The sequence below is a fragment of the Somniosus microcephalus genome, chromosome 11 (assembly GCF_052327205.1).
Source record: "Somniosus microcephalus isolate GS21.2 chromosome 11, FLI_Smic_1.0, whole genome shotgun sequence".
Classification (NCBI taxonomy): Eukaryota; Metazoa; Chordata; class Chondrichthyes; order Squaliformes; family Somniosidae; genus Somniosus; species Somniosus microcephalus.
In genome coordinates, this window is record NC_140997.1 from 12,019,498 (window position 1) to 12,046,333 (window position 26,836).

General features: G+C 45.5%; 2 protein-coding genes across 4 annotated transcripts in view; both read right to left on the minus strand.

The window, feature by feature from the left end:
* The window catches only part of LOC147110321 (protein ELFN1-like), a 165,459-nt gene that overhangs the window by 31,078 nt on the left and 107,545 nt on the right, over window positions 1–26,836 (minus strand). The window contains exon 1 of one of the 2 annotated variants that reach the window (XM_086000216.1): window positions 11,519–11,680. The exons of the other annotated variant lie outside the window; for it this stretch is intronic. The gene's annotated coding sequence lies outside the window, so the exon portion shown is untranslated. Of the gene's footprint in view, window positions 1–11,518; window positions 11,681–26,836 lie in introns of those variants that run through there. 2 annotated transcript variants of the gene reach the window in all.
* The window catches only part of LOC147110322 (protein ELFN1-like), a 122,603-nt gene continuing 107,547 nt past the window's right edge, over window positions 11,781–26,836 (minus strand). For both annotated transcript variants that reach the window (XM_086000218.1, XM_086000217.1), the window contains one exon: window positions 11,781–14,849. In XM_086000218.1, the coding sequence (XP_085856344.1) occupies window positions 12,234–14,573 (2,340 nt within the window). In that variant the 5' untranslated portion in view covers window positions 14,574–14,849 and the 3' untranslated portion in view covers window positions 11,781–12,233. The remainder of the gene's footprint in view (window positions 14,850–26,836) is intronic.

Sequence of the window (26,836 nt, forward strand, 5' to 3'; positions counted from 1 at the left end):
ATCACTTTGCTGTGTGCAAATTGGCTGCTGCGATTCCTACATTACAACAGTGACTACACTTTAAAAAATACTTCATTGGCTGTAAAGTGCTTTGGGACATCCTGAGGTGGTGAAAGGCACTATATAAATGCCAAGTTCTTTTTTTTTCTTACTTTTATACAGTGTGCAACAGCACCTTATTTTACTGAGAAAGTTTTCAAAGACAAAGCCCAGTGCTGCCCTGACACACAGACACGCTGTCCAGCAGCAGTCCTAGAATTACATCGAATAACAAGCACAGGAAAAGGCCATTCACCCCACCTGGTCCATGTCGGTGTTTATGCTCCACACGAGCCTCCGCCCACCCTTCTTCATCTAACTCTATCAGCATATCCTTCTATTCCTTTCTCTCTCATGTGCTTATCCAGCCTCCCCATAAATGCATCTATGCTGTTCGTCTCAACTACTCCCAAGTTCCACATTCTAACCACTCTTTGTGTAAAGAAGTTTCTCCTGAATTCCTTATTGGATCTATTAGTGGCTATTTTATATTTATGGCCCCTAGTTTTCGACTCCCCCAGAAAGCAGAAACATCTTCTCTACATTTACCCTATCGAACCCCTTCATATATTTTAAAGATCTCCACCAGGTCACTCCTCAGCCTTCTCTTTTCTCGAGAAATATTTCTGGATAGCAGTCAGGAGCAGGAACTCTTCCTGGTTCTTCGACTATCTCGAGCCAGAGCTGCCGAGTCTAATTGCAGGATCCCTATTGTGATCCAAGTTGAGATCAGTTAACTTGACACAAGCCAATGATTGAACTGAGAATTCCCTGGTCTGTTATGGCTCAGTTTCACACTGGACCGTGTAGATAGTGACTGAGTTCCAGGGAATCCTCGAAGTATATCTCGATGCTTGGGTATCTGGAGCTTTGTGATGTTATAAGGACCATCACCTTCAGAAGAGCTGAGCACCATTTTCACATTTGTCACCTCACCTGCAAGCACGCAGTGAGACTTGAATGCCGCAGTGTGTTAGGAACGACATGAAATCACGTCTTTATAAATGAAGATTGTTCTTTCTCCCATCCAGTGGATTACAGAAACAGCACAGGCAGAATCCTGAGAGTTGAGTCACCTTCCTCAGCCAAGGTGGGTCAGTGCAGAGGGGAAAGGGGGAAGAATAATAAACCCCAAATATTGTGGATATTTACACAGAACATAGGAGGGTACAGCACAAGAGGGCAGTGGGAGACCACATCCTCCAACAGATTAATGCAGTTTGCACTGCCATAGACTGTCCCCAACTGAGGAATCTGAATAACCACAGCTTGTACAAGAGTTCTCCCTGGCCTTCATTAAGATAATTCGATGAACAATATACCTCTAACATTAGGCAGCATCGACAAAACTCAACTGGTTGCCTGCCTCCAGCTACTTTTAAGGAAGGTATTGATGAGGAGAAGGACACTCACAAATGAGTAACTGCACTGGGGTGTCAGACTAGATTATGTGAACTCGCTGGAGCGTGGGCTCGAACCCACGAGCTGTTGGCTCAGAGGCACAAGTGCTACCAACTGAGCCAGGGCTGACACCAAAGGAACTTTAAAGAATTAGTATAAATACATGAAGGTGAGAAATTTGCAGGGCTATGGAGAAAGAGAAGTGGAGCGGGACTAATTGGAGAGCTCTTTCAAAGAGCCGGCACAGGCACGATGGGCCAAATGGCCTCCTTCTGTGTGGTATCATTCTATGATTCTAATGGCTTTACTACTTTGCTACATCCAGCACACAGAGGAGCCCTTTCCCCTGCCCCTCCCCCCATTTTTTCCCCTTCCAATGAATTACACGGGGTTACAGTGCGAAAGTATCACTGGACTAAAAGTTTGAAGGTTTATTCAAAGAAAAGTTACAGTTTCCATTCATTTCAGTGGGCCAATTTCACAACATTAAAAGAAAAAAAATGAACAAAACAAGGCAAGTTCCCTTCAACGTTGAAACTTCAGCTCTCCATTTCTTTCCCCGTTGTGCTCTCGAACTTGAACATTGGCGAAGTTGTGCACACAAGCGTTAAATTGAGTTTGCACTGTGGACCAATTTTCAGGGCTGCGCTTGCCTGGGAGCTAAGTTGCTTTACATGGGTAATTTCTGCACTCCAGTAAGTGCATTAATTAGGGAATGTAAACAGCCACTTTGCCCATTACATGCAATTATCCAGCTTGAGTGCAACTACAGAAATGCAGATCCTGTTTAGACCGAGTTTGTAAGTGTGGGCAATTCATGCACAGGATGCTTGCAGCATCAGGAAGAATTGTGGGTATTTTTTTTACAGGGAGCGAGACAAGGTTGGGAAAGAAGATTGATCAGAATGACATTGAATGTACAGCACAGAAACAGGCCATTCGGCCCAACTGGTCCGTGCCGGTGTTTATACTCCACACGAGCCTCCTCCCACCCTACTTCATCTCACCCTATCAGCATATCCTTCTACTCCTTTCTCCTTCGTGTTTATCTAGCTTCTCTTTAAATGCATCTATGCAATTCGCCTCAACCACTCCAAGTGGTAGCAAGTTCCACATTCTAACCATACGCTGGGTAATTCAATAATTAAGCTAAATCGTAGTAAATAAAAGGGTCTTGTAAGGGTTAAGTCATGGAAGGGCAGCTCAGACCCGTGTCATGCTCCTCCTGTGCCATGTGGGAAATCAGGAACACTGTCCCTGACAACTATGTGTGCAGGAAGTGTGTCCAGCTGCAGCTCCTAGCGGACCGCATGGCGGCGCTGGAGCTGCGAATGGACTCACTCTGGAGCATACGCGATGCTGAGGATATTGTGGATAGCACATTCAGTGAGTTGGTCACACCGCAGGTAAAGGCTAGCTCAGACAGTAAATGGGTGACCAAAAGGCAGGGTAAAGGCAGGAAGGTAGTGCAGGAGTCACCTGCGGTCATCTCCCTCCAAAACAGGTTTACCGTTTTGGGTACTGTTGGGGGAGATGACTTATCAGGGGAAGGCACCAGCAGCCAGGTTCAGGGCACCATGACTGGCTCTGCTGCACAGAAGGGCGGGAAAAAGAGGGATAGGGCTATAGTAATAGGGGATTCAATTGTAAGGGGGATAGACAGGAGTTTCTGTGGCCGAGACCGAGACTCCAAGATGGTATGTTGCCTCCCTGGTGCAAGGGTCAAGGATGTCTCGGAGCGGGTGCAGAGCATTCTGAAGGGGGAGGGGGATCAGCCAGTTGTCGTGGTACATGTAGGTACCAACGATGTAGGTAAAAAGAGGGAGGAGGTCCTACAAGCTGAATTTAGGGAGTTAGGAGCTAAATTGAAAAGTAGGACCTCAAAGGTAGTAATCTCTGGATTGCTACCAGTGCCACGAGCTAATAAGTTTAGAGAGAGTAAGATAGATAAGCTAAATACGTGGCTTGAGCAGTGGTGCAAGGGAGAGGGATTTAAATTCTTGAGGCATTGGAACCAGTTCTTGGGGAGGAGGGACCTGTACCAAGGGGACGGTCTACACCTGAACTGTGAGGGAGCCGATGTCCTCGGGGTAATATTTTCTAGGGCGGTTCGGGAGGATTTAAACTAATTTGGCAGGGGGATGGGAACCTAGGTAGTGGAAAAGAGGGAAGTCATATGAAGTCAGAAATAGATGGTAGAAAGGTGAGAAGCAATAAGCAAAGGAGAGAAACACAAAGGGCCAAACTAATTCATAATGAGAGTGTGAAAAAAGCAAGCCTGAAGGCTTTGTATCTTAATGCTAGAAGCATTAGGAACAAGGTGGATGAATTAGTTGTGGAAATAGAGGTAAACAAGTATGATTTGATTGGGATTACAGAAACGTGGCTGCAGGGTGGGCAAGGCTGGGAACTTAACATCCAGGGATATACAATATTTAGGAAGGATCGGCAAAAAGGTAGGGGAGGTGGGGTAGCATTGCTGGTAAAGGAGGGGATTAATGCAATGGAAAGGAAGGATATTAACTCGGATGAAACGGAATCTGTATGGGTAGAAATGAGAAATAGCAAGGGGAGGAAAACGTTAGTGGGTGTGATATATAGGCCTCCAAATAGTAATATGGAGGTGAGGGAAGGCATAAAAAGGGAAATTAGAGAAGCGTGCGATAAGAGCACAGCTGTCATCATGGGTGACTTTAATTTACATATTGATTGGACTACCCAAATTAGTAAAAATTCTGAGGAGGAGGAATTCCTGGAATGTTTTCGGGACGGTTATCGGGACCAATATGTCGAGGAGCCGACTCGAGATCAGGCCATTTTAGACTGGGTATTGTGCAATGAGAAGGGACTTATCAGCAATCTTCTTGTACAAGGCCCCTTGGGTCAGAGCGATCATAATATGATCGAGCTCTCAGTCGAGATGGAGAGTGAGGAAATTGAATCAGAGACTAAGGTCCAGAACTTAAATAAAGGGAATTACGAGGGTCTGAGACGGGAATTGGGTAAGATTGATTGGGTGGTGTTTCTGGGGGGATTGACAGTGGATAGACAATGGCAAGCATTCAAAGATAGAATGGAAGAATTCCAGAACATGTTTATACCGGTTTGGCATAAAAATAAACCTAAAAAGGTGACTCAACCGTGGATAACGAGGGAAATTAGGGACAGCATAAAATCAAAAAAAAGGGCATATCAACTGGCAAAAAAAGCACCAGACCGGAAGATTAGGGGCAGTACAGGATACAGCAAAAGAGGACAAAGGGATTAATCAGGAAGGGGAAAATAGAATACGAAAGTAAACTTGCAGCAAACATAAAGACAGACTGCAAAAGCTTTTATCGGTATATCAGGAGGAAAAGACTGGTAAAATCCCAAGTCGGTCCCTTGCAGTCCAATTCGGGAGAATATATAATGGAGAATAAGGAAATGGCAGACCAATTAAACTCATACTTTGGTTCTGTATTCACAAAGGAGGACACAAATAACCTCCCAGGAATATCGGCAAACATGGGGACTAATGAGAGGGAGGAGCTGACAGAAATTAGTATCTCTAGGGATATGGTGTTGGGTAAGTTGAGGGGACTGAAGGCCGACAAATCCCCGGGGCCTGATAAACTACATCCTAGGGTACTTAAGGAGGTGGCCCTGGAGATAGCAGATGCTCTAAGGATCATCTTCCGGAACTCCATTGACTCGGGAACAGTACCCGTGGATTGGAGGGTAGCTAATGTTACCCCAATATTTAAAAAGGGGGGTAGAGAGAAAGCAGGGAATTATAGACCAGTAAGCCTTACATCGGTTGTGGGCAAAATGCTAGAGTCCATTATTAAGGATAAAATAGCGGAGCACTTGACAAATGGGGAAAGGATCGGACAGAGTCAACATGGATTTACAAAGGGTAAATCGTGTTTGACTAATCTGCTGGAATTTTTTGAGGAAGTAACTGGTAAAATAGATGGGGGAGAGCCAGTGGATGTGGTGTACCTTGACTTCCAGAAAGCCTTCGATAAGGTTCCACACAAAAGATTATCATGCAAAATTAAGGCTCATGGAATTGGGGGCAAAGTATTAACGTGGATAGAGAACTGGCTGGCGGATAGAAAACAGAGAGTTGGAATAAACGGCTCATTTTCGGAGTGGCAGGCAGTGACCAGCGGGGTGCCGCAAGGATCTGTCCTGGGACCCCAGCTGTTCACAATATATATAAATGATCTGGATCAGGGAATTGGATGCAATATTTCCAAATTCGCTGACGACACTAAACTAGGAGGAGGGGTGGGCTCTGATGAGGATGTCAGGAGGCTACAGTGCGATTTGGACAGGTTGGGGGAATGGGCGGATACGTGGCAGATGCACTATAATGTGGATAAATGCGAGGTTATCCACTTTGGGGGTAAAAACAGGAGGGTAGATTATTATCTAAATGGCAATAGATTGGGAGATGGGGAAGTGCAGAGGGACCTGGGTGTTCTTGTGCACCAGTCACTGAAGGAGAGCATGCAGGTGCAACAGGCGATTAAGAAGGCAAATGGTATGTTGGCCTTCATATCAAGGGGGTTCGAGTATAGGAATAGGGATACCTTACTACAGCTGTACAAGGTGCTGGTGAGACCGCATCTGGAGTATTGTGTACAGTTTTGGTCGCCCCATCTGCGGAAGGATGTTCTTGCCATGGAAAGAGTACAACGGCAATTCACCAGGCTGATACCTGGAATGGCGGGAATGACCTACGAAGAGAGATTAAATAGTTTGGGCTTGTACTCACTGGAGTTTAGAAGATTGAGAGGGGATCTCATCGAAACATATAAAATTATGGCAGGCCTGGACAGGCTGAATTCAGAGAGAATGTTTCCAATGGCCGGGGAGCACAGAACCAGGGGCCACAGTCTAAAAATAGCGGGCAAATCATTTAAAACAGAGATGAGGAAGAATTTCTTCACTCAAAGAGTGGTGAGCCTGTGGAATTCCCTGCCACAGAGGGCTGTGAAGGCTAATTCAATAAATATTTTCAAGAGAGAATTGGATATATTTCTGAAGGCTAAGGGGATTAAGGGTTACGGAGAAAAGGCGGGGACGGGGTACTGAACTGGTAAGATCAGCCATGATCTCATTGAATGGCGGAGCAGGCTCGAAGGGCCGAATGGCCTACTCCTGTTCCTATCTCTATGTATCTCTATGTATCTATGTAAAGAAGTTTCTCCTGATTTCCTTATTGGATTTATTGGTGACTATCTTATATTGATGGCCTCTAGTTTTGGTCTCGCCCACAAGTGGAAACATCTTCTCTACGTCTACCCTATCAAACCCCTTCAAAATTTTAAAGAAGTAGGAGGAAAAGATTAAGGGTAGCGATCAGTAAGCAGGAACTGGGTGATTTCTCACCTTCCCAGCCAAGGCCAATTGTAGCACTCTCAACCTCTCCTTGGGTAAGATCATCAGTCTCAGCACAGACTCGGGGTTGAACTTGTGACTTTCCCATATCAGCTTGGTTTAAGTTCAACAGTCACTTTACCTACTGAGCCATTGCCTAAACCGATAGACCTTAAACATCTTTTACACTATGGAGTTGTCACAGGTAATGACAGCGAAATGACAAATATTAAATAGTTACTTTGCCTCGGTATTTACCAGGGAGACTAACATGGTGGACATGACATTAGAAGAAGAGAGCAAAAAAGATATCAAGACATTTGAGACAGAAAGGGGGCGATAATTGATAAATTAATCAAACTTAGAGAGGATAAAACCCTGGTCCGAATGGATTGCATCCGCGTATATTAAAAGAAGTTAGGGAAGAGCTAGCAGAGGCACTATTGCATATATATAAAAAATCATTAGAAAAGGGAATAGTGCCAGAGGACTGGCGGACAGCTTATGTAATTCCTATATTTAAAAAGGGAGATGGAACAAGTTCAGGGAACTATAGACCAATTAGCTTAACATCAGTGGTAGGAAAGATAATGGAATCCTTACTCAAAGATGTAATAGAAAAACTGAAAATATAATAAAGGGTAGTCAACACAGATTTCAAAAGGGAAGGTCATTATTGAATTCTTTGAAGAAGTAACAGAAAGGGTAGACAAGGGTAATGTAGTAGATGTAATATATTTGAATTTTCAAAAGGCCTTAGATAAGGTATCACATAGTAGACTCATGACTACGGTCAGAACATGTGGAGTCAGGGGACAGTAGCAGAATGGATAGCGAGCTGGCTACAAAACAGAAAACAGAGTCGTAGAAGATAGTTACTCAGGCTGGCAAAAAGTGGGAAGCGGAGTTCCACGAGGATCGGTGCTGGAACCACTGTTGTTCACCATTTACATAAACAATTTGCCTTGGGGATCGAAAATACAATTTCAAAATTTGCATATGACACCAAATTGGGAGGTGGGGGGGGCTAGTTAATATAGAGGAATGTGACAAAATACAGGAAGACATTAATAAACTTGCAGAATGGGTGTGTAATTGGCAAATTAACTTCAATATAGATAAGTGTGAGGTAGTACATTTTGGTAGGAAGAATAAGGAGGCCGCATATTCCTTGGAAAATAAGAATCTAAATGGAGTAGAGGAGCAAGGGGATCTGGGGTTACAAATACACAAATCACTAAAAGTAGCGACGCAGGTTAATAAGACCATAAAAAGCAAATGACTGGGGTTCATTTCTAGAGAGTTGGAATTGAAAAGCAGAGAAGTTATGTTAAACTTGTATAGAACCATGGTTAGACCACACTCTGAGTACTGTGAATAGTTCTGGTCTCCATATTATAAAAATTATATAGAGGCACTGGAGAAGGTGATAAAAAGATTTACAAGGATCTTTACAATACCAGAACTGAGTGGTTATACATGTCAGGAAAGATTGAACAGGCTGGGCTCTTTTCTCTAGAAAAGAGAAAACTGAGAGGTGACCTGATAGAACAACAACAATAACTTGCATTTATATAGCGCCTTTAATGTAATAAAACTTCCCAAGACACTTCACAGGAGCATTATCAAACAAAATTTGACACCGATATTAGGACAGATGCCAAAAGCTTGGTCAATGAGGTAGGTATTAAGGAGCACCTTAAAGGAGGTAGAGAGGCGGAGAGGTTTAGGGAGGGAATTCCAGAGCTTATGGCCTCGGCAGCTGAAGGCACGGACACCAATGGTGGAGCGATTAAAATCGGGGATGCGCAAGATATCAGAATTGGAGGAGTGCTGAGATCTCGGAGGGTTGTAGGGCTGGAGGAGATAGGGAGCGGCGAGGCCATGGAGAGATTTGAAAACAAGGATGAGAATTTTTAAACTGAGGTGTTGCCGGACCTTAGAGATCTTTATGATCATGAAAGGGATTGATTGGGTTGATGTAGAAAAGATGTTTCCACTTGCGGGTTAGACCAGAACTAGGGGCCATAATGATAAAATAGTCACTAATATATCCAATAGGGAATTCAGGAGAATTATCCAGAGAGTGGTTAGAATGTGGAACTCGCTACCACAGGGAGTGGTTGAGACAAATAACAGCAATGCATTTCATGGGAAGCTGGATAAACACCTGAGGGAGAAAGTAATAGAAGGTTATGTTGATGGGGTGAGATGAAGAGGGGTGGGAGGAGGCTCATGTGGAGCATAAACGCCGACATAGACCGGTTGGACTGGGTGGCCTGTATCTGTGCTGTAAATACTCTGTAAATATGCAATACTATTTGTAATCATATTACACAGAATGTACAGCACAGAAACAGGCCGTTCAGCCCAACAGATCTATGCCACGTTGCCCTCGCTGCCCCATTATCAGCTCGCACCTCCAGCGAGTTATGGCGAAAAACATTTTTGAGCTGATGGGTGCAGAAAAAAGTCTAACAGGGTATGTTACGAGATTACATCGAATTCACAGCACAGAAACAGGCCGTTTGGCCCAACTGGTCTAGGCCGGTGTTTATGCCTCTATACTATTCGCCTCAACTACTCCGTGTGGTAGCAAGTTCCACATTCTAACCACTCTCTGGGTAAAGATGTACTCCGGCAAGATCTGGTCTCATATTTGTATTGCAAAACTTAGATGAAGGGCCAAGGGTCATAATGCGAGACACAAAGGTTGAAATGTTAGCGTACTTGGGATGGAGCAAGGCGTAGTGGTTAGGCAATGATTCATATCTAGGCGATGCCATGCTCGAGTTTTAAAGTATATCGCCTTTAGGAGAAACGGAAGACTGAGGGAGGCAAAGGGTGTTCCTATCATAGGAAAGAATTAGTTAGAAAGGAGTATCTTGATTCCAATACAGTAAAGATGGATGGAGGGAGGAGGGAGGATGTGGGATAGTGTGCTTAGAGATTAGGAGAGAATAAGAGAGGAAATTTCAAGGAAGGAATAATTACAGCATTATTACTAAAATAAAGAAAGGGAAGTAAGGTTTCAACAGAAAGAAGGCGGCTTGAAGTTATATTTATGTAAAGTATAGACAAGATAATCATCAATATGTTTAACACAGTCACAGATTCTACAAGAGGGCATTAGAAGAAAGAGGGTGAGAAGACAGTTTTGAATATCCACAGAGGATAGTGAATGCATGGAATGGTCTGCCAAGGAGAGTACTTGGTGAAAATTTTGATAGCGAGCTACGAGAGGTATCATGGGGTATGATATTTCCTAGAAACTGGGGCCAGCCAAATCAGTGAAGTGGTCTGGTCTGGTCCTGTGCAATCCTATGTTCCTATGTATAGTGCGCCATTGCTTCTCACAAACATCTCACAGGTAGCTCTTGAACAGGTGATAGCGAATCGGCAGCCCATTTTAAATTTCTCCCGATTTTTATTTCCATTGAAGTCACCCATTTTATTCCAACGCACAAAGTCAAGATCTACCCCGATTACTTTAAACGCAGTACCATCTTGTGCACAGTAAGATCCCATCACCAGCAACGCGACAAATTGACCAGTTAATCTGCTTTAACGGTGTTGCTTGAGGGAGGAATGTTAGCCAGGACACAGGCAGAACTCCCTGTTCTTCCATAAACAGTGCCATTGGATCTTTAAAATCCACCTGAATTTCAGAAGGATGAGATCTTGGTTTAACATCTCATCCAAAGCAAGGCATGTCCCTCAGTACTACATCATGCAGTCACGCCATGGAGTGGGGTTTGCAGCCACAACCTTCTGACTCAGAAGGCTGAGCAATTGAATGATACAGAACATGTTGTTTAGACAAAACAGACTGGACTGTCCCTGTAAGATGCAGCTTTCACCCTCATTCATCCCTAAACCAAGGCCCCATCTGACCTCTTCATGTGAACGTAAAAGATCCCATCACACTATTTCGAAGAAGAGCAGGGGAGTTCTCCCCGGTGTCCTGGCCAATATTTATCCCTCAATCAACATCACTAAAAATGGATTATCTGGTCATTATCACATTGCTGTTTGTGGGAGCTTGCTGTGCGTAAATTGGTTGCCATGTTTCCTACATTACAACAGTGACTACACTTCAAAAGTACTTAGCACTTTGGGACTTCCTGAGTGGTGAAAGGCGCCATATAAATGTAAGTCTTTCTTCTTTCACATGGACTCAGTGTCAGGAAGAAATGAAGATGGTTTTGATATCTTGGGCTTTGCCCAAAGTATACACAGCACTTAGTGACTGTACAAAGACTACATATATTGATGGTTGGGGAGAGAATGGGGGCAAATTTAACTTTGGTGGGGGTGAAAGACGAAACTTTAATGGAAAGCCCAATCAGGTGAGGTGTATTTGAAGTTTCTCCATATTTATGACCTCTAGTTTAGTTCTCCCCCAGACGTGGAAACATCCTCTCTACATCTACCACGTCAAACCGCTTTCATAATTTTAAAGACTTCGGTCACCCCTCAGCCTTCTCTTTTCTAGAGAAAAGAGCCCCAGCCTGTTCTGCCTTTCCTAATAAGTATCTTGTTTCAGTTCTGGTATCATCCTTGTAATTTTTTTTTGCACCTTCTCCAGTGCCTCTATATCCTTTTCATAATATGGACACCAGAACTGTGCACAGTGCTCTAAGTACTTCACCTCTGCCTCTCAATTTAGCAAAACTTTACAATGTGCTATATCTGCCGCCGACAGTACCAGACTGCCCCTCGTAAGGGTGGTGAGCTCTCTGCGTCCCATTGGCAGTGAAGACTTTACTCTCTCTGAGAGAACCCATGACTTGGACCAATGAGACAGAAAGAGAGTGCGACAGAAGAAACCATTCAGTTCATTTCTTTCATCAGTCCAGTTTTATCCAATGTTCGGGGGTCAGTTGTCAGACATTCATTGGAAACCAAACAAACTGCTCTGTAAAATCCGCGATTAAAACCTGATACAAACAGGCGAAAAACTCCAGAAACATCATTGCAAATATAGAAATTTATCTGTACAGAACTGCGGGGGGAGGGGGATTTACTGGTAAATATTACTGTACAATGCAAGGTGTGAGCGGTGTGTGAGCTACAGTTACACGGCACAGTCCAGTCACGGTGTATATTGTACAACGAACAATGCCCCATGTATACCACAGTGAGTCACAGTCACAGGACAGAGTCATGCGATAAATAATATCCAATATTCCAAGGCTTCCAGGTGTCCTTTTTATATATATATATATATATATATATGTATAATTTTAAAAAATCCTTTGTACAGGTTTTAGTGTTCAGTTTGGAGGATTTTGGTGCACAGGCTTGTGAGAGAGAACCAAGTTTTTAAGAACAGTTGAGTTGGTCAGGTTAAAAACAGCAGCTGTAAAGTTTTTGTTTGATTGTTTTTTTTGGTCCAATTTTAGTCTCTTAATGTCGAGGACTCAGAATTTATGCTGGTTGGAGACGCCCTTCCAGTAATCGAGGATATCGTGCAGGTCCTCATCCTTTGCGAACTGCACTTTCTTCCTCAGGGCATGTCCTGCCGCCATGTACTCCTCCGCCCCCTCTTTGTGCCTCTTCTTGTGCAGTCTGAAGCGTTCCCAGATGCCCCGGGGCGGCTTGCTGTGGTACTCGGGGCTGGACGTGTAGCTGAGGTTGTGGTACTGAGGTGAGAGCTGGGAGTAGGCCATGTCCCTCCGGGGCCGGCTGAGGGGCTCCAGGATGGAGGGCTTGCTGCGGCCACTCGGCCCCTCTGACACCGGCTGCTCGCCCTGGCGCCGACCCGGGTAGGAGTGGCGGTGCTCGCTGCGCTGCTGCGCCCGCGGGACCGCGCCCGGGCTGCTGGCCGCAATCGGAGACGCCTTCTCGATGTACTGGGCCTCGGACCTGCAGGCGTGCCCTGGCGCCGAGGCCTCGGAGTGGAAGGACCTGGGACTTCGCGCTGAGCCGCTGGAGGAGGTGCTGGGGCGTTTGGGGGCTGCCTCCATGCTGCTGTGCCTCTGCAGTGGGTGGTAACTCTCCTTAGAAATGGGGGACAAGAACCCAGGCTTGCCCTGGGGTTGCTCGGTGATCATTAGCACCTGGGGGTCCACCGAAGCCATGGCCCCAGTCTTCCCACCTTGGAATGAGCCAGTCTCCGACTTCAGGGCGTCTATGCAGTTGTTGATGATCTGGTTCACCTTATCCACTTCCTTGGCGATGGTCAAGATCTCTGTGGCAGAACTCCGGCCCTGCCCACCTCCTTCCGGGTCCCTCCGATCGGCAGGCTCCCCCGACCTCACCTCGATGTAGTTGCCCTTGGCGGTCTTGGGCGTCTCGCTCAGCTCCTGGGGCTTGTGCAGCTCCGCATCCCCCGACAAGGGCAGGAAAGGCTTCCTGGGCGTGGCCTCGCAGGGCGGCATTGGTTTCTGGGCTAATTGGGAGATGGTGCTGGCTTCCATCTCCGCCCCATACTTCAGTTCAATGATGGTCCTTGTCATGCTGCCGGGCTTCTTGTGCTTTTCTTCCTGTTGCCTCTTCTTGCGCAGGCAGTAATACACCAGCCCCAGCACGATGACCATCCCAAAGAGGCAGCCAAGGATAGTCATGATGTAGTGCGTGGCAGTCGATGGTGGCGGCACGGTGCCTCTCGCCTTGTCGCTCCCTGTAGAGAACGTGACGCAGGTTTGATTGTACCTTAAGGCATTCCTGATAGATGCCACGCAGTATGTGTAGGCAGTGTGGGGCTGGAGCCTATCCAGCTTAATGACCTCTTGTTTTGTTTGCAACTTCTTTATGACTGAGTAGAAGCTGTTGTTGTATTGCACCAGGATATACATTTTACTATAGGGCCGGGGGATCTGCACCAACAAAGTGGCAGTCGTGTAGGTAATGTGCTCGACCTTTATCGCTGGCGCCCCCGTTTCATGGGTGGGGGAGTGGAAGGCTATAATGGGAGTGGGATCATCACCCGAGGAGCAGTCTTCAGCTCCGCAAGGGCTGTCCGAGGTGGTGGTGGTCGGGGGCATCCGGGTGGGCATGAACTTGGGGTCAAGGGTGTAGGTGTCATCGCAGGTCGAGATAAGCAAGCTGTAGGCGCTCTCCGTCTGGCTTTGGCTCAGCAAGGTGTGGCCGGCGTAACGAGATGGGGATTCGCACTGCATCCGATCGTAGCTCCTGGTGGCGTTGTTGAACTGCACCAGCCATTTCAGGAAGCCCAGCAGCTCACAAGAGCAGTAGAACGGGTTACCGTAGAGTTCGCAAGTAGAGAGCTTGCCGAGACCGAGGAAGGTGGAACTTTCCAATGTCTGCAACCGGTTCATGGACAGGTCGATGTTCATAATGTTGGGACATTCCCAAAAGGAATTGGGACTCACCACCTCAATAAGGTTGGCCTGGAGGTAGAGGTATTCCAGCCTGCCCAGCCCCCGCAGGATCCCCTCGGTGATGTTCCGAAGCTTGTTGAATCCCAGTTGCAAAACGCGCAGGTTGTACTGGGCGGAAAAGGCTCCATCCTCGATGTAGGAAATATCGTTCTTGGTTAGATTGAGTTCCGTCAAGTTGCCGAACCTGTTGAGCGAGGAATATTGGACACTTTTGATCTTGTTCTCGTTCAGCCGGAGATCCACGATCGTGCTGTTGATGTGCTGAGGAATGGATTCGTACGGGGGCTGGTTTTGGCTACAAATTGCCAGCCACACGAATCCTTTCTCTCCTTCAATGAGCCAGCAGTCACCGCGAACTCCAGCAGCATTCATCAACGAGGCTAGAGAGACCCAGAGAGCGAGACTGTGCAGAGCCATCCCCTTGTGCTCGAAGGGTTTGTGGGCAAAGAGCTTTCAATAGCACCCAACTGCTAAACAAGTTGAGATATTTTGCAGGGTTCAGAGTATACTCATTTTTTTTTGAAACACTAATTATTAAACTGAGGTGCAGTTAGTTCCTTGATGGTGCATTTTATGACATTTTCCTTGTCCAGTTTTTCTCTACACACAGTTCTCTTTCAATTCTTTTGTGCACTGTATCCCCATTCGCAGACATTCCTTGAGATAGTTTTTCAACAGCTTGTCCTGGTTGTCCTAGTAGGGGGGGAAGAAAAGACAATATAATAAAGGCTGATTTGAGTTCGTTTTTGACCATAATTACTTCCCATTTTAGTTTGGTTCCCAAGTTAATCAGGCCTTTTTAATTGAAATACCACAGGATTAATTTTGTTTTGTTTTTTGTTTGATCTCCTCTGTGGCTTTAAATACCTTGAAATTGTGGAATTCTGACGAGGTTGTTATTCCAGCAAGATTTCCACAACTCCGCACCACTTGAAAGCCAGGAGAGAGAAGGTGTCGGTTTGGACAGTTGTTATTCTATTGGGGCCTTTCAATTTTTCAAAGAGAACTTATCATTGGAGGGAAGTTGTAATATTGCCCTCTGGGACCAGATATAAAGTTCTCCTCACTCTGATGAAGGAGTGACGACATTAAAATTTTATTTCGCAAGTGGTATCAAAGGACTCGTTATTATTTATCTGTCTCGAAACACTCAACCCATAGCTCTCCCGATAACTCAATGGATAAATGCACTGAGATACTGAGATATAGACCAGAAAGTCCCAGGTTCAATTACCAATCTGTACCGAGTCAACAGATCTTAATCAGGGTGTTACAACTAACCTCCGCAACCTTAGGCTAGAGAAAGGAAAATCAGTTAGCCACGATCCTACTCACTATCCCCTCCTGGAATGTACTCATGGTGGATGTAAGGACCCGGCTTGACTGTGACGCCTTCTATAGTCAACTTGCCTGCTGAGACTCAAATAATGGACATTTAGGTGAAATATCGCAAGGGGCTGCTGACACTCATGCAACTATATCACAGCAAGATCTCACGCCTTCAGGAGAGAAGGGAAGAAACGTGGAAAAGAAAGCAACCAGTCATGGGCTGCACCCATTCAATTGTGGCTATGTGACTAGCACTCTCGCCACTTAAGGTCGTGAGTTCAAGTCGCACGCCAGAGACTTGAGCACAAAATCTAGGCTGACACTCCCAGTGGAGTGCTACATTGTCGGAGGTGCCGTCGTTCGGATGAGACTTTAAGCTAAGGCCCTGTCTGCCCTTTCGGGTGGATGTTAAAGATCCCAGGGCACTATTTCGAAGAAGAGCAAGGAGAGTTCTCCGTGATGTCCTGGCCAATATTTATCCCCCAACCAAACACCTAAAAACCAATGATCTGGTCATTTTCACATTGCTGATTGTGGGAGCTTGCTGTGCGCAAATTGGCTGCTGCGTTTCTTACATTACAACAGTGACTACACTTCAACAGTACTTCATTGCCTGTAAAGCACTTTGGGATGTCCCAAGGTTGTGAAAGGCGCTATAGAAATACAAGTTCTTTCTTTCATGATTGTTGAATCAATAGCACCGCCCGTACTCATTGCCAGAATTCTGGGTCCATCGATTACTCCTTTACTTCAGTCCTGCTCAAAGTTCCCTTTAAGCTGCGCAGCCACGCAGCGCTCCAGGGGTCCCGCGCAGCCAGTGAGCCTGGTTTTAAATTGAAAAAACTGCGCAGGTGTGGACTTTTGAATGGGCCCCACAACTCGTTTAAGGGGCCTCGCGGCCCAAAAAGAAAATGACGGGGAACATTGGTCCTGCTCCCTCGAGGTTTTACACTAGCTGGGTTCTATGCCTACAGAATGAACCATGCAGGGAATGTTCATCACGCCCACCCGTGAGGCCAGCTCGAGAGAGAGGACACATAGCACCCACACAAAAAAAACAATGGGTAGAAGCCAAAAAAACTAAGAGCTGAAAAGACAAGCACATCACCACTGCCCGCACCTGTGGAGAGCTGAAAAATTGTGGCATGATAAAATGTGGGCATTCACAAAGGGAGAGTTGTGGGTGGCCTCTGTACTAGTATGTATGAAGGGGGGGGTCACCACTCTCGCCTCTGGGTCAGGAGGTCATGCATTCAAGTCCCACTCCAGAGACTTGAGCACAAAAATCTCAGCTGACACTCCAGTACAGTACTGAGGGAGTGCCGCACTGTCGGAGGTGCCGTCTTTCGGATGAGACGTTAAACCGAGGCCCCGTCCGCCCTCTCAGGTGGATGTAAAAGATCCCATGGCACTATTTCGAAGAAGAGCAGGGGAGTTATCCCCGGTGTCCTGGCCAATATTTATCCCTCAACCACCATCGCTGAAACAGATTATCTGGATCTTGCTGTGCGCATTTGGCTGCCCCATTTCCTAAGTTACAACAGTGACTACACTTCAAGAAGCACTTCATTGGTTTTAAAGTGCTTTAGGACGCCTTGAGGTCATGAAAGGCACCACAGAAATCCAAATCTTTCTTTCTTCCAAGGGTCAGGGCCAGAATTACATCAATATAATTTGCAACTGCTGCAGACTGCTCCCAATCAATTTGAATTTGCCCAGTTTAGAGTGGGGGTGGGGTGGGGGAAATGACCCCTTCGAAATTGAGGAGTGACATAAAGAGGTCCATGTGCCACATCAGATTCACAATTTAATGCATTGGGGAAAGGAAAAGGAATTAGTTCCAGCAAAATAAATTGTCCAGTGCTTGTGTCCATGAGTATTCACTTTGTGGTCCCTCATCACTTCAGTAATAACAGCAACTTGTATTTATATCGCATCTTTAACATTGTAAAATGTCCCAAGGCACTTCACAGACGCATTATCAGACAAAATTTGACACTGAGCTGTATAAGGAGATAGTAGGACAGGTGACCAAAAACTTGGTCAAAGAGGTAGGTTTTAGAAATGTCTTAAAGGAGGAGAGAGAGGTAGAGAGACGGAGAGGTTTAGGGAGGGAATTCCAGAGCTTAGGGCCCAGGGAGCCGAAGGCACAGTCGCCTAAGGTGCAGCGATTAAAATCAGGAAGGCACAAGAGGCTAGAATTGGAGCAGCGCAGAGATCTCAGCGGGCTGGAGGAGATTACAGAGATAGGAAGGGGCGAGGCCAAGGGGAGATTTGAAAACAAGGATGAGAATTTTAAAATCGAGGCATTGCTGGACAGGGAGCCAATGTAGGTCAGCGGACACGGGTGATGGGTGAGCGGGACTTGGCACGGATTAAAATATGGGCATCCCAGTGGCTTTATCGGAAGTGAAGCTGGAATCTATTGACAGATCTCTGCCCTGTAACTCTTTTCATTTTCTTTTTTTTTAAAGAATGAATTTTGGTGAGAAATGGATGAGTATATAAACTGCGCAATGAATGTAAAGTGTTGAGTGAGTGAGTGCTGTCTGCTAATTTGCTGGGTGTGCTGCTGAGATTGGTTTATAATTTAATGGAATGAGTGAAACTATCTTCTCCTGAGCTTCCTTCAATTTACAATCACTACAGCGCGCATCTCTCACATTTTCTGCCTTGCACTGTGCCAATGAAGAATGCAGTTTTAGTAAGATGTAACACTGAATCAATCGGCACTTTTGTTATTCAGTCCTTCAAGCGCGAGAATCGGACCTTGTTTCTGGCTGGGACTGAGATTACCTTGTACAAAAGGTATGTCCTGTATGACCATTAATCGGGGCCAGAGTGATCTCCTTGACTAGTTTCGATCCCCTAAGGGGGTCGGAGAGGAATTTCCCAGATTTTTCTTTTTCCCAAATTGTCTAGGTTTTTTAATCTTTTTTTTTTGCCTCTCTCAGAACATCCCATGGTTTGGGGTGGGGTGGGGAGTGTATATATTGTGAGGCGCAAGGCATCATAAATGGGGTGGGACAGGCTGGATGGACCAGAGGGTCTTTTCCTGCCCATCATTGTTCTTATGTTCGTAAGGTTGGGACGAACATATCAGAGCTGGACAGCCTCCCCTACAGTCTGCTTCCAAAGGCATCACTGGTGCCTGTGCAGTAGAACTCAGTAGCTGGGGGCCAGTCTCTGAGTGGGCAGGGTCACAGGGACACACACTATCTCTTTTTGATTGTGCACAACTTTTTTTTATATTCATTCTCGGGATCTGGGCGTCGCTGATAAGGCCAGCATTTATTGTCCATCCCTAATTGTCCTCGAGAAGGTGGTGGTGAGCCGCCTTCTTGAACCGCTGCAGTCCGTGTGGTGAAGGTACTCCCACGCGGTGCTGTTAGGGAGGAAGTTCCAGGATTTTGACCCAGTGACGATGAAGGAACGACAATATACTTCCAAGTCAGGATGGTGTGTGACTTGGAGGGGAACTTGGAGGCGGTGGTGTTCCCCATGCACCTGCTGCCCTTGTCCTTCTAGGTGGTAGAGGTCATGGGTTTGGGAGGTGCTGTCAAAGAATCCTTGGCGAGTTGCTGCAGTTCATCTTGAGATGGTACACACTGCAGCCACGGTGGAGGGAGTGAATATTTAAGCACACTGATCTGGTGGATGGAACATTCTTATATTTTAGACTTGGGGTGCCCTCAGGTTAGATGTAGAATGGGTCAAGTGAAAGGCTAAGCTCTCCTCTACTGTTTTGGGCAACCTGCTGTCAGCAATGTAATTCTTTTGCCAACCATCAGGAGGTGCTTGAGTGCCACTTCCTCCTCCTCCTGGAGGCTGAGATAAGGAGCTCAGTGGAGCAAGAATCAAATTTGCTGGCATGCAGTGGCATGCTGTTGGGGGCAGTAACCAGCTGGCTTACCTTGGTGCTGTATTCCAGCTGTCTTTTTAAATCTTCCTGCGCTTTCCTTCCTAAAGCATTAGTTACCATGTTTGCTCTGCTAACTGTATGGAGCTCGCAGCAGGTAAGGGGCAAACGGGGAGAGCATCAATCACAGTGTTTGTGTTGCTAACAGTGCACAGTAGTGCTAACACTTTAGCCCGTCTGAATGAGGCAGCACTCCACACAGTTCGTATAAATGATACTGTGATTAATGCTTACCCTATTAAATCATCACACTGTTAGCTGTGTGTACAATGCACAATTCCTGTTTATTCAGCATAGTAAGGGTGCGAGCACCAATCACAGCACTGGTATTAACCATGTGGAGTTCCCATTTATTCAGCATAATAATAAGGGTTACTGTGTTGTGCCTTGCACGAGGTGATTTGTGATGTTCATCACAAGAGCTTTCTAACCCAGCAAAGCAGAACAATAATATCCCTCAACAAAGCACCCTCTTGTCTCCTAAACTTGTTCCGACGCACCAGAGACATACTGAGGCAATAAGGTTCTAGGTTTGCTCACTGGTCTGTTAGCTGATCTGACCAGGGGCAGAGGCATGGCAGCTACAATTAGTCTGAGTGCGCCTGGGAGTGAGAAATCAATAAATGAATCAGCAGGGTTTGTGCCCCTAACCCCTACTCAGCGAACAGTGCTAGAAACTGTTCATGGGCGGGCATTGGGTGAGGATTGGATCAGGTGAGGCTGTAACAGTGACGCTCACCATGGTCAAATAGCCAGTGGATGCTCACGATCACCCATGAGGAATGACCACTTGGGCGAGGTAGAGGAAGACCCAACCGTCCGCTACGCGTGTCACCAACCTAGATGTTCCTCCTCTGTGTAATCACCTTCGGAGATGTGACAGAACTGGCCCTCCGCTTGCCCTAGGTATTCAGCGCCGACTCTGGGGTCAGATCCCTTGAAGTACTTTCCGCGGACCCCTCACCTGTGCTTGAGAACTCTCAGCAGGAGCGGGAAATGGCCGCTGCTACTCGCAGGAGGCCAACCGTCTCCTGAATAGGATTGCTGTCTCCAGGAACTAAAGGTTAATCTCCCGAACACTGCAGCGAGCAACCCAGGGAGAAAAAAATCAGAGAGGAATTAACAACTTGCATTTATATAGCACCTTTAATGCAGTAAAACATTGCAAGGCGCTTCACAGGAGCGCTATCAAACAAAATTGACACCGAGCCAAATAAGGAGATATTAGGACAGGTGAAAGAGGTAGGTTTAAAGGAGCATCATAAAGGAGGAAAGAGAGGTGGAGAGGTTTAGGGAGTGAATTCCAGAGCTTAGGGCCGTGGCAGCTGAAGGAACGGCCACCAATGGTGGAGCGCAAGAGGCCAGAATTGGAGGAGCGCAGATATATTGGAGGTTGTTTTATTTTAATTTCTTGGAAAGTTTTTAGTTTTACTTATAAAAATATTAGAGATATTAGCAAAGACTGTTTAACTAACGGTTGAGAATCAGCCATGGCTCAGTTGGTAGCACACTCACCTCCGGGTTAGAAGGTCATGGGTTTGAGTCCCACTCCAGAGACTTGAGCACAAAATCTAGGCTGACACTCCAGTACAGTACTGAGGGAGTGCTGCACTGTTGGAGGTGCCGCCTTTTGGATGAGACGTTAAACCGAAGCCCCGTCTGCCCTCTCAGGTAGACGTAAAAGATCCCATGATTCGAAGACGAGACTTGAGCCCATAATCCAGGCTGACATTCCCAGCGTGGTACTGAGGGAGCGCTGCACTGTCAGAGGTGCTGTCTTTCAGATGAGACATTTAAACCGAGGCCCCGTCTGCTCTCTCAGGTGGACGTAAAAAACGCACGGCACTATTTCGAAGAAGAGCAGGGGAGTTCTCTCTGGTGTCCTGGCCAATATTTATCCCTGAACCAACATCACTAAAAGACAGATTACCTGGTCATTATCACATTACTGTTTGTGGGAGCTTGCTGTGCGCAAATTGGCTGCCTCGTTTCCTACATTACAACAGTGACTACAAAAAGTACTTAATTGGCTGTAAAGCGCTTTGGGACATCCTGATGTCATGAAAGGTGCTATAGAAATGCAAATCCTTTCTAACAGCGGAAGATTGAATGGGCAGGGATCAGCAGAGAGGGGACCCCAATTTTCAACCCTTCCCCATCCCAGTACCGCTAGAAAATGGGTGCAAAAAAGAGGGGACGATCAGGCTCAGTGTCAGCTAGAGCGGACGGAAGGAAATGAAACAAAAATTGTTAACCCAAACAAAATAATCCGGCATGTTTCAAAACAGGAAGTTGGGATTTAGGAAGATGACATTGGAAACGGAACTTGCAAACTCCAATAGTAAGCTGAAGCAAAGAAAGTTTATATATTATTTTACGTTAATGCATTATGAAAATGGAGAGATACTGGTGTCTTCAAGGGTATTGCATACTCTTGAGGTTGTGAAGACATTGCTAATCTACTTGAGCTGCTGGTTATACTTGAAGCCATCTGGTGCTGTCTCTATATTACACTCTCAATCCTTCGAGAGCTGCAGTAACACTGCTGTAGCAAATTTTAAAAAAATTAAAAAAGATTAAAAGATTATAATGAGCTAGTTTGCGCAGAGAAGGTGGTGGATTGGGGGTATGCTGGAGGGTAGCTGACACTGTCTGCAAAGAATAGATGATTTGTACCGGATTGTTGGAATCATGAAGTCTAGTCTCTGAAGTGACTCGCAATATTTCAAATTACAAACAAACATGTCAGAGTCAAAGCTGGGTTGTTGTGCCAGTAGCGTTAGAAGGAAATGGGTGGTGTTTCTTCGACAACACCTCCCAAACCCACAGCTTCCACCACCGAGAAGGACAAGGGCAGCAGGCACATGGGAACAGCATCACCTCCAAATTCCCATCCAAGTCACACACACCATCCTGACTTGGACATATATCGGCCGTTCCTTCATCGTCGCTGGGTCAGAATCCCGGAACTCTCTACCTAACCACACGGACTGCAGCGGTTCAAGAAGGCAGTCCTACACCACCTTCTCAAGGTTACCTAGGGATGGCCAATAAATGCCAGCCTTCCTCAGATCCCGAGATTGAATTAAAAAAAAAAAGTGGGTTAGCACATTGGCCTTTGATTTCTAGAGAGAGGAACTAAGTGTTACAAAACATATTTGAAAGTTCTTTATCTGAATGCACGTAGCATTCGTAACAAAATGAATGAGTTAACGGCACAAATAATGACATATGGGTATGATCTTGTGGCCATTACAGAAACATGGCTGCAGGGTGACCATGACTGGGAATTAAACATACCAGGTTATTTAACAATCAGGAAGGGAGAGGAGGTGGGGTGGCTATGTTAATAAAGGAAGGAATCACTATAATACAGAGAAATGATATTGGGTCAAAGGAGCAGGATAGTGAAACAGTTTGGGTGGAGGTAAGGAATAATAAGGGGAAAAAAACACTAGTGGGTGTAGTCTATAGGCCTCCGAACAGTTGCAACTCTGTTGGACGGAGTATTAATCAGGAAATAGTTGAGGCTTGTAATAAGGGAACAGCTATAATTATGGGGGATTTTAATTATCATATTAACTGGACAAATCAAATTGGGCAGAGCAGCCTTGAGGAAGAGTTCATTGAGTGTATTAGGGATGGGTTTCTTGAGCAGTATGTAACTGAACCGACCAGGGGGCAAGCAACCTTAGATTTGGTCCTGTGTAATGAGACAGGATTAATTAAAAATGTCCTAGTAAAGGATCCCCTTGGAATGAGTGACCATAACATGGTTGAGTTCCATATTCAATTAGAGGGTGAGAAGGTTGGATCTCAAACAAGCGTGCTGAGCTTGAATAAAGGAGACTATGAAGGTATGAGAGCGGAATTAATTAGAGTGGACTGGGAAAATAGATTAAAGGGTAAGACGGTACATGACCAGTGGTGTACATTTAAGGAGTTATTTTACAACTTCCAAAAAAAATATATTCCACTGAGGAAAAAAGGGTGTAAAAGAAAAGATAGCCATCCGTGGCTAAGTAAAGTAATTAAGGATAGTATCCGACTAAAAACAAGGGCATATAAGGTAGCCAAATCTAGTGGGAGGATGGAAGATTGGGAAGTCTTTAAAAGACAGCAAAAAATAACAAAAAGATTGATTAAGAAAGGGAAGATAGATTATGAAAGTAAATTAGCAAAAAATATAAAAACAGACAGTAAAAGTTTCTATAGTTATATAAAAAGGAAAAGGGTGGCTAAAGTAAATGTTGGTCCCTTAGAGGATGAGACCGGGAAATTAATGGTGGGAAACATGGAGATGGCAAAAACACTGAACAATTATTTTGTATCAGTCTTTACAGTAGAGGACACTAAGAATATCCCAACACTGGACAAACAGGGGGCTCTAGGGGGGGGGGAACTAAATACGATTAAAATCACGAAGGAAGTGGTACTTGGTAAAATAATGGGACTCAAGGCGGATAAATCCCCTGGACCTGATGGCTTGCATCCCAGGGTCTTGAGGGAAGTAGCGGTAGGGATTGTGGATGCATTGGTAATAATTTTCCAAAACTCACTGGACTCAGCAAAGGTCCCGGCAGATTGGAAAACTGCTAATGTAACACCCTTATTTAAAAAGGGTAGTAGGCAGAAGGCTGGAAACTATAGACCTGTTAGCCTAACATCTGTGGTTGGTAAAATGTTAGAGTCCATTATTAAGGAGACAGTAACGGGACATTTGGATAAACATAATTTAATAGGGCAAACTCAGCATGGTTTCATGAAGGGGAAGTCATGTTTAACAAATTTGCTTGAGTTTTTTGAGGAAGTAACATACAGGGTGGATAAAGGGGAACCAGTGGACGTAGTGTATTTAGACTTCCAAAAGGCATTTGACAAGGTGCCACACAAAAGATTATTGCTCAAGATAAAAAATCACGGGATTGGGGGTAATATTCTGGCGTGGGTGGAGGATTGGCTCTCTAACAGAAAGCAGAGAGTTGGGATAAATGGTTCGTTCTCAGATTGGCAACCAGTAACTAGTGGTGTTCCGCAGGGGTCAGTGCTGGGTCCCCAACTCTTTACAATCTATATTAATGATTTGGAGGAGGGGACCGAGTGTAACATATCAAAGTTTGCAGATGATACAAAGATGGGAGGGAAAGTAGTGAGTGAGGAGGACATAAAAAACCTGCAAAGGGACATAGACAGGCTAAGTAAGTGGGCAGAGATTTGGCAGATGGAATACAATACTGGAAAGTGTGAGGTTATGCACTTTGGCAGGAAAAATCATAGAGCAAGTTATTATCTTAATGGCAAGAAACTGGAAAGTACTGTAGTACAAAGGGATCTGGGGGTCCTGGTGCACGAAACTCAAAAAGTTAGTATGCAGGTGCAGCAAGTGATTAAGAAGGCCAATGGAATGTTGGCTTTTATTGCTAGGGGGTTGGAATATAAAAACAGGGAGGTATTGCTGCAGTTGTACAAGGTATTGGTGAGGCCGCACCTGGAATACTGCATACAGTTTTGGTGTCCATACTTAAGAAAAGACATACTTGCTCTCGAGTCAGTACAAAGAAGGTTCACTCGGTTAATCCCGGGGATGAGGGGGTGGTCATATGAGGAGAGGTTGAGTAGATTGGGACTCTACTCATTGGAGTTCAGAAGAATGAGAGGCGATCTTATTGAAACATATAAGATTGTGAAGGGGCTTGATCGGGTGGATGCGGTGAGGATGTTCCCAATGATGGGTGAAACTAGAACTAGGGGGCATAATCTTAAAATAAGGGGCTGCTCATTCAAAACTGAGATGAGGAGAAACTTCTTCACTCAGAGGGTGGTAGGTTCGTGGAATTTGCTGCCCCAGAAAGCTGTGGAAGCTACATCATTAAATAAATTTAAAACAGAAATAGATAGTTTCCTAGAAGTAAAGGGAATAAAGGGTTACGGGGAGCGGGCAGGAAATTGGACATGAGTCTGGGTTCGGAATGGTCATGGCCCTGTGGGTAGTGGAGCGGGCCCAGGGGCCGTGTAGCCTTGTTCTGCTCCTACTGTGTTCTAATTCTGTTAGATTTCAGGAGATGGTTTTATTCCTGTTCCTGGCTGGGGTGGAGATCGCCTTTACAGAAGGTAAGTACTGTAGAAAATATAGGGACAGAGTGATCTCCTGGAAGAATTTCGATCGCCTAGATGGGTCGGAGAGGAATTTCCCAGATTTTTTTCTCCCAAATTGGCCATTGGGTCTTTATCTGGTTTTTTGCCTCTCCCGGGAGATCACATGGGTTCGGGTGGATGCAGAGTGATAGAAGATTTGAGGTTAGGATCAGATCAGCCATGATCTTATTGAATGGTGGAGCAGGCTCGAGGGGCCGATTGGCCTACTCCTGCTCCTATTTCTTATGTTCTTATGTTCTTATGTTCAAACCGATCCTTGACTGGGAGTCTCCTCATTCCGATGTGCCTACTGCACTTCAAAGCGATTCATCGCCTGTGAACTGCTTGAGACTGAATGTGATGAGGTGGCATTTAGATGCAAGTCTTTTTTCTGTGGTAAGGCTGAAGTGAAATAAGTCCAACTGTCTCGCGATTCAGCATAGACGATCCTCGGAGATGGTGGGAGCCAACTAGTGAGGAACGTTAAACTGGAATATGAGGGAATAAATCAAACAGTGGAAAATATAAGCAGCACGATCTGTCTCGGTAGTTTGTAAAGAACCTGTAAGAAAGACTTGCATTTCTATAGCACCTTTCACAACCTCAGGATGTCCCAAAGCACTTTACAGCCAATGAAGTACTTTCTGTAGTCACTGTTGTAATGTAGGAAACACCAATTTGCTCACAGCAGGCTCGCACAAACAGCAATGTGATGATGACCAGATAGTCTGTTTTAGTGATGTTGTTTGAGGGAGAAATATTGGCCAGGACACCAGGGTAACTCCCTTGCTCTTCTTCGAAATAGTACCGCGTGATCTTTTACATTCACCTGAGAGAGCAGACGGGGCCTCGGTTTAAATGCCTCATCTGAAAGACGGCACCTCCGACAGTGCAGTGCTCCCTCAGTACCACGCTGGGAATGTCAGCCTGGATTATGGGCTCAAGCCTCTGGTGTGGGACTTAGAGGTGTGAGTGCTACCCACTGAGCCACGGATAACACAGCTTTAAAATAATTAGAGAGTGAGGGTCGCCGAGCTTCCACTCACACTCATTACTGAACACTGATTATATGAAAATTGAAAGAAATGGCAGGCTGTACGATATGAAACTCCTTTTTCTTTTGGATTTCAGTATTCTGTCTTATTATTGTGCATCTTTCTTCTTCTTCTTAGGCAGTCCCTCGGAACCGAGGATGACTTCTTGATCTTTACTTGATAATTAAACTCATACCTATCAGGAAAGATTGAACAGGCTGGGGCTCTTTTCTGTAGAAAACAGAAGGCTGAGGGGTGACCTA